Source organism: Salminus brasiliensis, chromosome 1 (genome assembly GCF_030463535.1).
Source record: "Salminus brasiliensis chromosome 1, fSalBra1.hap2, whole genome shotgun sequence".
Taxonomy (NCBI): Eukaryota; Metazoa; Chordata; class Actinopteri; order Characiformes; family Bryconidae; genus Salminus; species Salminus brasiliensis.
The window spans coordinates 85,860,049-85,874,324 of record NC_132878.1 but is presented as its reverse complement, the minus strand read 5'-3'; the positions used below and the strand labels follow the sequence as shown (position 1 = coordinate 85,874,324).

Below are 14,276 nucleotides of genomic sequence, written 5' to 3'. Positions count from 1 at the left end.
AATTCGGAACTTCGGCTCAACTCGGCTCTTCGGCTCAACTCGGCTCTTCGGCTCAACTTCGGCCCCGACCGTTTGCGCAGTGCATCACGGTATGCTTGGCTCCGTGCGGGGGCTTTTATTTTGAAATTTCAAGTGAAAAGTCTGGAGATTTGAGCTCACCAAAGGCAGCACAAACATTTCAACAGAGAAACCAGGTTGCTTTCATTTCTTTAGAAATCCCAGAACGCTATAATGCTCCAAGAACAAGTATTACATATTTTCTGGAAGGTTGTTCACCTTTTAAGCTGAAAGACAGCGAATATGTTGTCCTCTGAAGCTAGCGCTACCTTTTATTTCCGTAGCCAGCGAACTTCCCTGCCGAGTGTGTTTAACCTATTGTGATCTGATGACCCAAGAACTATGGCACACACCGCTGACAGGGTGTTATACAGGTTGTTGAATTTTTGGGTGCTGCACAGCCTTGCATTTGTTATACGTTTATTTTTGGTCGGATATGGAGTTTATCAAGACAAAACCATGGTGGTCAAATACACTGACATCGACTATCACGTGTTCACAGATGCGTCCAGGTTTGTGACACAGGTGAGTTTCTCAAGTAGGTTAATGGAAAGGCATGCTGGAGATTAGTTGATGGTTTAAATGCCTAAATGACATTATCAGACAGCGCTCCCCCTATTAAAACAGTAGATACGATTATTGATTAGCCTAACCACCTAGCAGACATGCTTCCAGTATTACAGCTAATATTTTGACAGCCTAAATTGCAATATCAGAGTGTAAAAATAAGGTAATTGAGGTGAAAATACATCTGTTTATTGTCAGATTTGAGTCACACACATCTGTAATACTCAAGCAAATGATAACAGTAAGAGTTTGTGTAATACAAAAATAAGAATCAGAATTTGCATAAAAAACACAAGAAACCAAGTAACTAAAACTAAAAAACAAGTAACTAAAACAAACAAAATTTTTTTTATTATTACTCTATGCAAATGCTTTGCATGGCAATACCACTGGAACGTCGAGCGGCCAACAAAGTCGTATTATGGGACAATTAAGATGTCATTATTTCAACCAGGGAAAAAACAGTATACTTGTCAGTGCAACTGACCAAGAATACACCTGAAATGCTTAGACTGATATATGCGCTGATTCATATAGCAAAAAAAAAAGGCAAGAAATGGGTATTGATGCTGAGCAAATGATGCTTTTATGTCTGTTCTTTAACAGAGCTTCAGCTGTTCTCTCTCACCAAATTATTATTATAGTGATCCCAACATAACTTATATAGTGGTATAGCAAATCTCTGTCTGCTGCATTTGTATCATAACATTGATTTTCATCGACAGTCATTTAATGTGTGTCTGTGTATGTCCAAAAGAAGTGAATACTGTTTACCTGAAACTATAATAGAATACAGTGGACAGTTGCAGGATTTCACAAGCATGCAAACTTTAAAATGCATGCAAATCACAATGTTTGTAGATATTCGAGTTGTCTGTTCCTTCCAGGCCTAGTAGGTACAGTAGTTATGTCAGGAGTACATGTTCACCCTTGTCTGAGGGGTAAAATGAGCCATAAAAGCCTGCATGAATGTGCCTTCTTTTGCATTTTTGGTCACAGGATTACAGACATCACTGGCAAAAATGCTGTAATGTCAAATGTTCCCCAGTACAGGCTGCAGTCTTTCCTGTGTTCTAACTGTCAAAAGCAATAGATCTGCAGATCAGAACCCAGTAAGGGAAGAGAAACCAGCATTTTTAGTCATTTTTTGTTGGAGCAATTACTTTATCAAATTGTGAATATTTAGAGGAATATAATATTAGCACTGCTAATGGCTTTTTTGACTCATACATAGGTTAATTGTTATCGTGATGTTACTCTGATTTACCCTCTACAACATAAATTAGACAGACATAAACACGTGTCAAAATGATTAACACAGACAATCAGTCATATGCTACAGATGTGGCAGATAGAGATGAAGCTGACAAGCTCTGAAGTAATTTTGTCATTGATGATGATGATGATGATGATGATGAAGATGTTCATTATTTCCATAGGGCGAGTCTCCATACAACAGGTCCACTTATCGGTACACTCCACTCCTCGCATGGATGCTGGTGCCAAACATCTATATGACCCCCCACTTTGGGAAGCTGCTGTTTGTCACCTGCGATGTTCTCTCTGGTGTCCTGTTGTACCGCATCTTGTCTCTTCAGGGTTTATCCAGTGATGCAGCTTGTTGTTTCTCTGCTGTCTGGCTGCTTAACCCTTTACCGATTGGAGTGTCCACACGTGGGAATGCTGAGGCACTGTTGTCTCTTTTGGTCCTCTCTACACTGCTGTTTCTTGAGCTAAAGAGACTTTGTATGGCAGCATTTCTCTACGGCCTTTCGGTCCATATGAAGATCTACCCAGTAACTTACGCCCTTCCCATCGCCCTCTACATATCCTCTCGTGGAAAATTGGAGGGTCAGGGTAGAAGTGTATTCAGGATATTCCGAGGACTTTTCAGTAAGGATGTGGTCCTGTTTGCTGCTGTAGCCGGAGCTGCGTTTTTTGTGTTTACTTCAGCCTTTTATTATATGTAAGTTAATGTGGGAGTGGAAACACATCTTTTTATCAGTGCCTTTAACCTTGTGCAACATCTCACAAATTTGGTCTTATTGGTGTAAAATGCTACACCGGTAAAACCTACATGCATTAGGAGTGCATAATGACTCAACAGCTGTTATTTCTGTTATTTGCAAATTCTGTGAAATAATAAGATGATAATAAGACCATGTTCCATCACTGGTCTAGTCAGAATTTGCAATATAAGACTTTTCACACAAGTCCTAATGCTGCATTTACTCACTATTGTAGGTAATAAGATTGAAGGTAAGATTGCCTGGGCTATTTGAAAATGTTTACCATATCAGTTCCAACTACTGTATTTTTTTAGCTTTGTAAAGTCCAGGTCCAATGGCTTTTAGCTTTTATCTACTATCAAGCACTTCATTAGGAGCACCTGTATATCTACTTATTATACACTTGTAAACTCATCAGCCACTCATGTGGCAGCCGTGCTCACCAAAAGACTGGTAAAACATTAGCCTGGTCTAATGAATTTATATTTCTGCTGAGGCACATATATGGTACAGTCAGAATTTGGCAACAGCACAAATACATAGACCCAACCTGGTGTAATGGCGTAGGGAATGTTTTCTTGGCACGCCTTTGCCCTGGTAATACCAATCAGTCATCACTAAAATGCCACAGCCAGTTGAATATTGTTGTTGACAATGGGAATCTCCTCATGGCCAAATAGCCCTTCCTCTAATGGTTTCTTTCAGCATGATAATGCCCCATATCACAAAGCCAATGTTTCCTCAAACTGGTTTTATAAACATGACAGTGACTTTAGTGTTCTTTAGTGACCTTCAGTGTTCTTCAGTGTTCTTTGCAGTCACTGGATCTGAATCCAGTAGAACACCTTTGGCATGTGGTAAAACAGGAGATATGCGTCTTGAAAGAGACAGTCGGTTTACCTGTAAATCCTCCCCCAGTTTACCAGAATGGAATGTGTGAACAAGTCGTTTAGTTAAAGAAAAAGTATCTTAACTCTTGTGGAAGTGAAACAAGATGCTCTATTGTAGAGTACAGAGTACCATTTCTAAGTAACTAACAGTATGAGTAATAGTTAGTCTTGCAACACTAATACCGAAAGGTTTATGATACCATATACTCTTAAAAGACATCAATGTAAAAATGCTCCACAATGACTTAATATTTATATATTATTGTCATTGTGGAGCATTTTTATTGGTCCATTCATTCGGAGATGATCACATGATGTCAATGGTGAATATTGACAAAAATGAAGATGCAAGGTTTTTGTACGACAAAATGTAGCACCAAACATGAACATGAACATGATATTGACTGACCTTATACAGTATTTTATACCTTATACTATTTATACTATATGTTACATGAATGAATTAGTTTTTCTGTGGTAACTCTCCAGGTATGGCTGGGATTTCCTTCATGAAACCTACCTCTACCATTTAACAAGACGGGACATCCGTCATAATTTCTCCCCCTACTTCTACATGATGTACCTGAGAGTGGAGAGTGAATGGAGCTTGGTATTGGGCCTGGTGTCCTTCCTTCCCCAGCTTATACTCCTGGTCCTCACCTCTCTGGCCTTCCATGCTGACCTGCCCTTCTGCTGCTTTCTCAACACAGCCATCTTTGTCAGCTTCAACAAAGTGTGCACCTCTCAGGTAATGTCACAATCAACTGTAGTACAGACACTCATTGGCTCCAGCATAACATAAAGTAATCAGCTGTGCTGTTATCTGGGCAAAGTTTACAGAATGTCTTGTTTCCACTGTTCTGATGCAGTATTTTCTCTGGTACCTGTGTTTACTGCCGCTTGTCTTGCCAAGTTTGAGGCTCTCCATAAAGCAAGGGGTCGGGCTGCTGCTGCTGTGGTTCGCTGGCCAGGTATGAAGTCAATTCTTACATTGTGTGAAATTTGACTGAACCCCTTAGTAAATTGCAGGGAAAATTGTAATACTGTTTATTAAATTAGCATGAGAATCCACTTGTAAGACAAGATGTGAGTTGAATTGACATTGAATGAAATGGTTTTTTTTTTTACATCAGACAACAGTACACTAGCAGATCACTCAAATAGGAGAAGCAATAGTTGCTAATAGCTTGCTACTGGATCAAACCTATTCAGCCTATTCAAACCTAAGACAACCATACTCACCATTTGTTTTGGACACAGATGGAGTTTGGCCTCCACCTTTAACCCATCCGCGCAGTAGGCAGAGAGGGTGCTCAAGGGCCCAACAGTGGCAGCTTGCCGAGCCCGGGTATCGAACCCACAACCCTGTCATCAATAGCCTGGTGCTCTTAACTGCTGAGAATGCTGTTTGTGCACTACAGCTCAGCATCCAATACAATCTTTTCTATCTCATAGACCTGGGTCTAGTCTTCTGGATGGGCAGACCTAAGGTGTTGAAAATGGGGAAACAACTTCTCCTACACTCTGTTTCCAGGCATAGGGGCTCACTAGGATTGTGTGCTTGGCCCCCTTCTGTTGTTAGTCATGTTGTTGCATAATTTACCACAACATAACTAAAATAAAACCTAAAACTATATGCAAACTCCCAGTCCTACTGAACGACTGTTTGAAATGTGAAAAGATGACCATGAGTCAAAAAAATATATTACAATTTACTTAAAATTGTTTCATTACAGTTACATGAAAAGAACCTCAAATAAAAATGGAGTAAAATTATATCAACAGGTCAACACATTAACAACCCAGAGAGGGAAGGTGTGAGGGGATCAGAGCACCCTTGGGTGTCCCCTCCCCTAATGTAACACCGACACAGTAGAAGCAGTTATGTGATACCACCATGCTAGGCCTCATCAAAAATGGAGACAAGACAGTCTACAGAGACAAGGTCAGGTTAAAAACAAAGAAAAACAAAGGAGATGACTGAAAAAAAGACATTGGTAGTCTGCCGGTCCCCCAGTTTCAAATCCATTGCTGACCAAGAATACAAAAACAACATTTACAGCACTGAAGGCTTCTTTTGCCTTGGCTGAGGTCAGTTGTCTTAATTCCACAGTCAGAAAAATCCAGAGTAACATAATGGATAATATTATTAACCAAGAAGAATGTAAACACTCATAAAGGTAGCCAGGAAACACCTAGATGATCCTCTGGTACTGGTTTTAATTCTGATCCAAATTGTTCAGATAATCAAATCCTAAAATGTTTGATTGTAAATGATCTCACAGATTTTGTCCCAGTTTTTAGAACATTTTCAGACTGTATGAAGTTGATCCAGATATCACAGGATTAGGATTTCTAGAGCTTTTAATAGCCCTTAATGCGGCCATCTGCTAGACAAATGATAGGATCTAGCATTTTCTGTTGATGAGAGCTATCATTAATGAACCACTTTTAGAGGCGGCATACTATTATTTGCCATTTACACACTTAATCATTATAAACAAACAAATTGGGATAGTAAAATAAAATAGCTGTAAAAAGATGTTAAATGTTTTCATAGAGGTCCTAATACTAAATTAATCTGTTTTATATTCTGTATCTGAAGATCAACTAAATCCAAAGATCAACAAGAGCAAATAATTCCACATTTTAATGCAGTGTTTTAAATCACTCTACAGAACACAGCTTTATTTTTTTTTCAATACAGTCAACCCTGACTGAATCCACCTCCCAAGGATGCATGAGTCATCCTGTTATTTGGTTTTAAAAGGTATCCATGGTTTCTGTCTCAAGTTTTAAAATATCAAGCTGAACATATCTGTTTTGAAAAAAACATTTTTCATGTTTAATCCAATCAGATTTTTATTTTTGCCCTTTTGAAAAAACCCCCTCTGAAGACCTGGAACATAATTCTGTTATGGATAAAGAAATCTAAAGCGGAGCCTTTTTGACAGCTTGGACTCTGCTAGGTCTTACAAAAGCCTAACGCAGCTTTTCCAAGTTTTTCTTTTCACATTTTATACAATTCATTCCAGACCAACACTCTAAATCATTACAAAAATAACATTTTTTTTTCATACTTTTAATAACATCTATGATTTCTCTTAACCTTGTGTGCAAATCAAAGAGTTTCTGAAATCTTGTAACAAGTAACACAAATACAGTCATATGTTGTTGTTGGAGAACTAAATCTTGTTCTGGCTTTTGAAGTTCTATGTCATTGTCCAAAAAACAACATGTATAATGCTGTAGTTTTGGTCCACACGCATACAAAACACCAAAAGCGATGATAAATTAATTATTATATTAATAACTAATAAGCATTATAAATAAATGATTCTTATTAATAAATCATTGTTACCATGGATGTTAGGTAGCTTCCTCCAGTTGTAGGAGCTAGATTGCCATTGGGTAACAAAATAAAATTCTGTGTGGCAACAGCTTACATGAATAATAACCGCAGCCAATGTTAGCGAAGCTGCTCCATCTGACCGCTTGTCTGTTTATGCGTAGCTGGGAAGCTATAACGTTACTGCCAGAATGAATTATCCTCTCATGTTACTTCCATCACTCTTCTTTTTATGTTTGACGGTTTTGAATATTTCAGACTAATTGTGTCTCCACTATAATAGCATTCACCCGTAATGGCACGAGCCTTTTCGCAACTTCTTGTTACTGGGCAGCAAGAGCAGATCTACCCAGATCTAAAATTGTTGATCAATTTTCCCCCTTTATCTGTCTAGTAGGAGGACAGAAACTGGGTTACAAAAACTGAAGGGTAAATTAAGTCTAGCATCGCTAGAAACATGGATTAGCTCATTATTCCATTTCTCAACCCACAACAGGCACATTAATAAAGATCAATCACATCCATTTTTTATTTGACATTTATTCTTATTCTTATTCTTTAATTACCTTGATAGGGCCTGTGGCTGATGCCAGCATACTACTTGGAGTTTGAGGGACGCAACACATTTGTGCTTATTTGGTTGGCTGGCCTGCTGTTCCTCTTCATCAACTCAATTGTAATGGTCCAGATCATCTCCCACTACAAGCCAGAGACAGTCCAGCAATGGAAGAAAATTGAGTAAATGACTGGTATTAATGGATGGTGAAAGGTGTACAGCAATAGTGCACACCAGGCCACCATTATTTGTATTTTTGTAAAACATATCAGCCTCAAGAATATGTTACAGTAGGAGTATCACTCCAAACCAATGAGATATTTAATAAAAACATCCTTGTTTAAACCAGATGGGCATTAAACATGTGTTTTTGGTGGCAAACTGACCTAATTGCAAAATATCTTTGTGTTTCCCAAGACTTACCTCCTTTTGTAAGATCATCTTACATGATGGCCTAAGCATCATAGGCTCTACTAGGCTATGGTAATAGAAATGGAAATTGGTTCTACAAATATAACACTGTATGTAAGCAAAGCTTCTCAACAGGGGTCGCAGTTAGCAAAGAAGTTATCCCATGGATTTTCCAAAAAAGAGCAACATAAGAGCAACTATAAAGTAAAAGTATTAGGCAGTGTTCCGTCTCAGAGATCCCAGCTATCACAGTTGTGGTCAGTTTAAATACACTCATGTACATAAATGATTTTTTTTAATTTTGGTAAAATCAGTCAGCACAATCAAAAACCATACATGTTCATATATACACTATATTGCCAAAAGTATTTACTCACCCATCTGAATCACTGAATTCAGATATTCCAATCAATTCCATGGCCACAAGTGTATAATACCAAGCATCTAGGCATGCAGACTGTTTCTACAAACATTTGTGAAAGAATGGGTCCGTGAATTCCACCTTGGTACCGTGATAAGATGCCACCTGTGCAACAAGTTCAGGGTTTCCATGCCCGAGCAGCTTTGTTTGAGGCTTGGATGCGTGTAAAGCACGCTGCCACTGGGCTCTAGAGCAGTGGAGACGTGTCCTCTGGAGTGATGAATCACGCTTCATCATCTGGCAATCCAATGGACGAGTCTGGGTTTGGCGGTTGCCGGGAGAACGGTACTTGTCTGAATGCATTGTGCCATGTGTAAAGTTTGTTGGAGGGGGGATTATGGTGTGGAGTTGTTTTTCAGCAGGTGGGTTCAGCCCCTTAGTTGCAGTGAAGGGAACTCTTAATGCTTCAGCAGACCAAGAGATTTTGTTCAATGTCATGCTCCCAACTTTGCAGGAACAGTTTGGGGATTGGCCCTTTCCCGTTCCAACATGACTACGCACCAGTGCACAAAGCAAGGTCCATAAAGACATTGATGAGCGAGTTTGGCTTAGAAGAACTTGACTGGTCTGCACAGTGTCCTGACCTCAACCCGATAGAACACCTTTGGGATTAGTTAGAATGGAGACGGAGATTTATTTATTATTATTTTCTTCCCAATAGTGTTGAGGTCAGAACTTCGATGTGTGTTTGGTGGTCCACTTTGGTGGTCCACCATTCACTTTGTGGCAGCAAAATTGCCCCAGGACATGATGTTACCTTAATGCTGTTCTTGGAGTGGAATGCCTCACCTTTGCTGATCAAAACATACCAGTGGTCATTGTGACCCAGCAACTCAGTCTGTCACATCTGACCTTGAGACCTTCCTCCAGAACTTTGGTCGAGCTTTGGTCGAGCTTGAAGCTGTCAATTCTGTAGGAGGGGGTTCTTTTCTGGACAGCAGCCTCTCAGTTCATGGTGATGTAGAACCTGCTTGACTGTAGACGGTGACACTGGTGTTACAGCAGTTTCCAGTAATGGCAGGCTTGTCTTTTGGAGGTTCTTGGGCTGTTCCTGACAATCCAAACCAGTTTCCTCTCAGCTGAGGGGGAGAGGTTGGATCTTCTTCCAGACTTGGCAAAAAGGCGGCACCTCCTTATAACTTACTAACATTAGTACTAACATTTAAATTGATGATCTTGGATGATCTGATGATGTTTAGAAATGACTCCAAGAGATTTTCATGACTTGTGTAAATTTACAATCATCCTTCTCAGATCTGCACTGACCTCTTTGGACTTTTCCATTGTACTGTGTGTTGATCAGTTCAATGAGTGCTGTTGAACACCTTCAGTTTGATCACAGAGAAGCTACCAGTTCTAGTCAATCATGATTACTAACAGGAAGTCAAGAAGCCTTGGCATCTACATCCACCAATTGTACATGCAGGTACATGTACACCAACGATGGTGAGGGTAACTAATGAAAACCAATAGCTGTGAGAAGGCGGGACTTAAACAGGCATGTTTAAAACTGTAGAAACTAACGGTGATGGTGAGTAAATGCGAAGTCCCTTTTTTAACACAACCTACAGACGCAGTTTTCTCATCCCAAAAAGGGACATGTCCAGGAAAAAGCGGACGTCTTGTAACCCCACCATTATTTTTATGTCACTATATTAGAGTGGAATTTTTGACCATATCTACATATTGAAGGGGATAATATATATTGTGACACTGGCCGTGGTTTAAACTAAGATTAAGGTTTTTTTCAGATCTGTATACTGCAAAATTATGTCACAATAAATGGTAAACTATCAATTAATTGTAATTAATTATATAACCCCTGTGGTCTCCCAGTTTTTTTTTTATAAGCAAACGTTTTAATTCCCTTTGACAACAAAGACTTTTTCTTTATGGAAAAAGGTATATTCTATTCCTTAAGGTGTAGTTTCTTTAACAAGGCAGTAGATGGCAGTAAATGGCAGATAATGGAGATGATGTGGTAGGACCTCTGGGTTTATTATCCCTGCTGTCTGAATGTGCAGGAAAACAAACAGAAAAACAATCTCCATCTTTTTAAACTTGGAACATTATTTGGTTTTTATTTGGATATTTTTGTAAGTCAGAAATATTATTATTATTATTATTATTATTATTATTATTTGGATTATTATGTTTGAAAACATGCAGAGAATAGTACTTTGGACAAACAAAGCATATAGCTACCCTTTTCAATATCATTATGATCACTTCAAATAGATTCTGACATTTCAAAACCAGTGCATTTGTGTTGAGTATTGGTGGTATTCCATAAGTTCCTCTTTTGTTTTTTTTTAAAAGTTTGTTAGGCAAAAATTAATTTACATTCATTGCACTGAAAATGGCATACCATGCCTGGCTGTGAAACCCTGCGGCCACACAGGCTTTGGCATGCACTTTGTCACAGCTTTTCACTTGCTTTTTTAAAAGTGCACATTTCAGTGGAACCTTAACTTTAACTAGAATCAACAACCATATTTTATAGCGTTAGGCCTCACTTACCAATAAGTCTTCACTGCCATAGAAGTCCATTGCTGCTCCAGTATTCTGTTCCTTTGACATGACAGTACTGTTGATTCAGAAGCCCTTGTTTGGCTTGATGCAGACACCAGATGACCGGGTCTTGTTCTCTAATACTCTAAACTGTTCCTGCAGGCACTGCATATCAGTTGAACGTCAGTCAAAAACCAGCAATTAACACAATGACTTTAAACCATCTTATCAATGTCTAACCATAGAACGCCACGTTGTTTGGACATGAACGGTATGAAGTTTAGCAGATATTGGGTTTTGATTACCATACCTCGCAACTAAATGTTCCTATTTAACGTCAATATGATGATGTCATGTGACATTTGGATTTTTGTTACTTAACATCACAACTTTGAGCCATCAGAAATATCAACGTCGGCTGTCGTCACTATTCTGCGTCAGATTGACGTTGGCGTTAGACATCGTCCTGAATTTTGATCACCCCACGTCACGACCTACATTTCCCCAGATGACATTGTTGGCCGGCTGGGTTTTATCAGAATGTTTCCAAAATGTACTGATCCAGCGAAAAGGATCCCCAGAAAGCAGCGACTGTTTGTGAAGCACCAATTTATTTACATTCATTGCACTGAAAGTGGCATAACTCAAGAAAAGTCCGAACAAAAAGTCTACGTCAGATTTTTGTTCTATATTTAAACTGCAGAACTGATCCCTGCCATTGTCCTAGTCAGTTAACCAAATTCTAAATAATAAAATAAACTGAAGATAAGGCCCATTGTTCACATGTGCAAAGAGTAGCCTAAATTAGAGTATCCAGCATGTATCAGCACATAAACCCGTCTGGAGGCTCTTTTCTTCACTTTGTGGGACTCTTTCTGGGCCACCATAAAATGCAAAAGCTCAAACATGAGAGATGAGAGCAACAGAAAAGCACTGTTCCACTTCTTCCTGGCCGGAAGCCTGTCCAGGATCACTGTGCACAATGGAGGATCACCCCTGGACAGGGTGCTTGTCTATCACAGGGTACTACATACAACAATTCGCTCTTACAATGGGGTGGTTTAGCACAGCCAGTTCACCAACAATGCGTGTTTCTGGGAGGTGAGAGGTAACCGGAGTACCCAGAGGAAATCGATGGTTTGCTACATAGCAACCATGCCCACCGCTGAAGATTCAAATAATTAACCTCTTAAACTCCACAGATCCACCAACGGTTATGGACTTGCATCTCCTGTAACTTAAAGTCGTTACTGTCCTATGAAGACTGAATAAATGCATTCAGCTAGTTTGAGTTGCACACATTGATGACACCTTGTCTAGTCCCTGTAGAGAAATACTGCCAATAGAATAGAACTCTCTGGAGTAGAACCTATTGACACCATTCCTAATGCCAGGCATTGGGCTAGAGAGGCATAAGGCCCTCAGCATTGAGCTGTGGAGCTGTGGAACTGTGAATAATGGATGGTGCTCCATCCAATACTTTGAGATGAGCGGAGGAGTTGGGGATGGAGTGGGGTGGTGATCATCCAACATCCTGACCTCACACGCGCTCTTGTTGCTGAATGCAACAAAAGCCTCACAGCAGTGTTTCCCTGAACAGCAGACAGTTACTCCAACAGAAGCAAGATAAACATTATAATCCCCTTGATTTCAGAAGAGACAACAAATACGCAGGTGTCCCAATACTTTTGAAGCTTAAGGGATGCAGGATTTGCAATAGTTTGCGTTGGTACATTGAAGTATTAGGCTCACTTCTGTTTATTTAATGATTTGTCATTATTGTATATCCTTTAGTTATTCATCATTTCATGCATTTGCTGCTATTTATTTATTTATTTATTTATTTATTGCTATCTGGTGTCGACCAGAGAAGGGTGGGTTCCCCTTTTAAGTCTTGGTTCCTCTCGAGGTTTCCTCTACTCATTCTGAGGGGTTTTTTACTTGCCAGTGTCACCACTGGCTTAAACCCATTTAGCTATAAAGTTGCTTTGATGCAACCCCTGTGAAAAAAAAACTTGAATTTAATGTAACTAAATTAAAAACGGAGTTTGCCAAAAGTCTGTGAAGACTGTGGCCTTTACCACAGTGAGGAAGGCAGTAGGGCAGCTGCTGGCTGTATGAGTTGATCTGAAGGTCAGAATGTGCCTGAGCAGGGGATCATTCTCCCCACCCCCTGTTGAGCATGCTGGGCTTTTACCTGCTAGCCTGCTGTTCGGTATAAGTGGCACAGCTCCCTTGACTCAGAGAAGCATGTTTTCCTCTAAAAACTGGCCTATTGCTTGTTTTCCAGTCACACACACACACACACACACACACCTGCTGAACCCCACTTAATCTCTTTACAAGTGGTAAACAAGTGGTAAACTCTGCACATGGGTTCAAATGGACCAGTAATCCATCACGCATGCTCACCCAGGTTTCAGTGGGACCTTGTTTACAGTAGGGGAAAAAGCAAACGCTACACTCTTCAAAATAAAGGTTTACAGGGTTCTCCATCCTAAAGAGAGGCCAACCATTCTGCAATGAAAAAGCTACACTACCTGTACATAATCAATATACATGTAGAAATATAGAAATCATCCACATTTCTGGCCAAAAATGTGGAAGGCTTCTGTTTTATTAAAAGCTATAACTCATCAAATGTTAAAAGGGTGTTAACGTACCTTAATCATTTGCTCAATTTGGCTTCGGTAAATTAGATAAAGTTCTGTAAAATGATCCAGTGGCAGCAGTATGAACATTGTAGAATTTGGAGAGGGAACAGGCAGGGGCAATAAATATCACCTCTACTGTTGCGGGTGTCCCTCTGTTTATTTCAAACTCAAACTCAGTGGTCAGTCCTACATTTCATTCATTCTTGGATTCCTGTGTTACCATGTCTGGATATAATGGGATCCGCAAGTCCTGATTCCAAAGATTTATACTTAGTGCGTTCAGTATGAGGACATGCAAGAGACATGACTATGACACCATTATTATATAAGATAACTGACTTATGATTTATCAACCAACCCACCGTTTTTTAATTTGAGTAGTTGTTTGCTGTATGCATGGTATGTGACCTGGGGTGAAAAATGCTCAGATGCAGTTTTACACACCTATTTCCACCTATTTTTGTTTTGGAGTTATCGCCAAGTCTTACTGGATTGTGCTGCTAGTGCTACGTTCTCTTGGCCTCCAGTCGGGAAGGTGTGAGGATAGGTAGCTATCTAAGGAGACTGTAGTAGGGTAGGGTTAGCTTTTAGCCGGCTGGCGCACAAATACCTATGGCAGCATTTCCTCCGGTTCGCCCGGCCAGCTGGTGTTAGCTTTAAGCCTTTTTAGCCTTACTTCCATAGTCTCCCATACTAGCTGCTGTGTTAAGCCTTGAAAGGCCCTTGCTGGTGGTTTGGGTTTATGTAAATGATGGTTGGGGGTGAAAATATTATAAGTGATATCCACCTCGGCTGACGGCATTGGAGCTTGGAAGTACGACATGATTTCTGTCAGCATTAGGTAAGCAGAA

At 39.8% G+C, this 14,276-nt stretch overlaps 1 protein-coding gene across 2 annotated transcripts; it reads left to right on the top strand.

The window, feature by feature from the left end:
* The first annotated feature begins 145 nt into the window (after positions 1–145).
* On the top strand, positions 146–7,755 carry pigm (phosphatidylinositol glycan anchor biosynthesis, class M). Of its 2 annotated transcripts, none has more exons than XM_072658810.1 (5): positions 146–582; positions 2,064–2,590; positions 4,013–4,271; positions 4,393–4,494; positions 7,447–7,755. In XM_072658810.1, the coding sequence occupies exons 1-5, from the start codon at positions 400–402 to the stop codon at positions 7,612–7,614; spliced, it is 1,239 nt and encodes a 412-aa protein (XP_072514911.1). In that variant the 5' UTR covers positions 146–399; the 3' UTR covers positions 7,615–7,755. The 2 variants fall into 2 exon arrangements, with proteins under 2 accessions (XP_072514911.1, XP_072514920.1); XM_072658819.1 differs by having other exon boundaries at positions 4,437–4,494; positions 7,447–7,565.
* Positions 7,756–14,276: the final 6,521 nt, after the last annotated feature.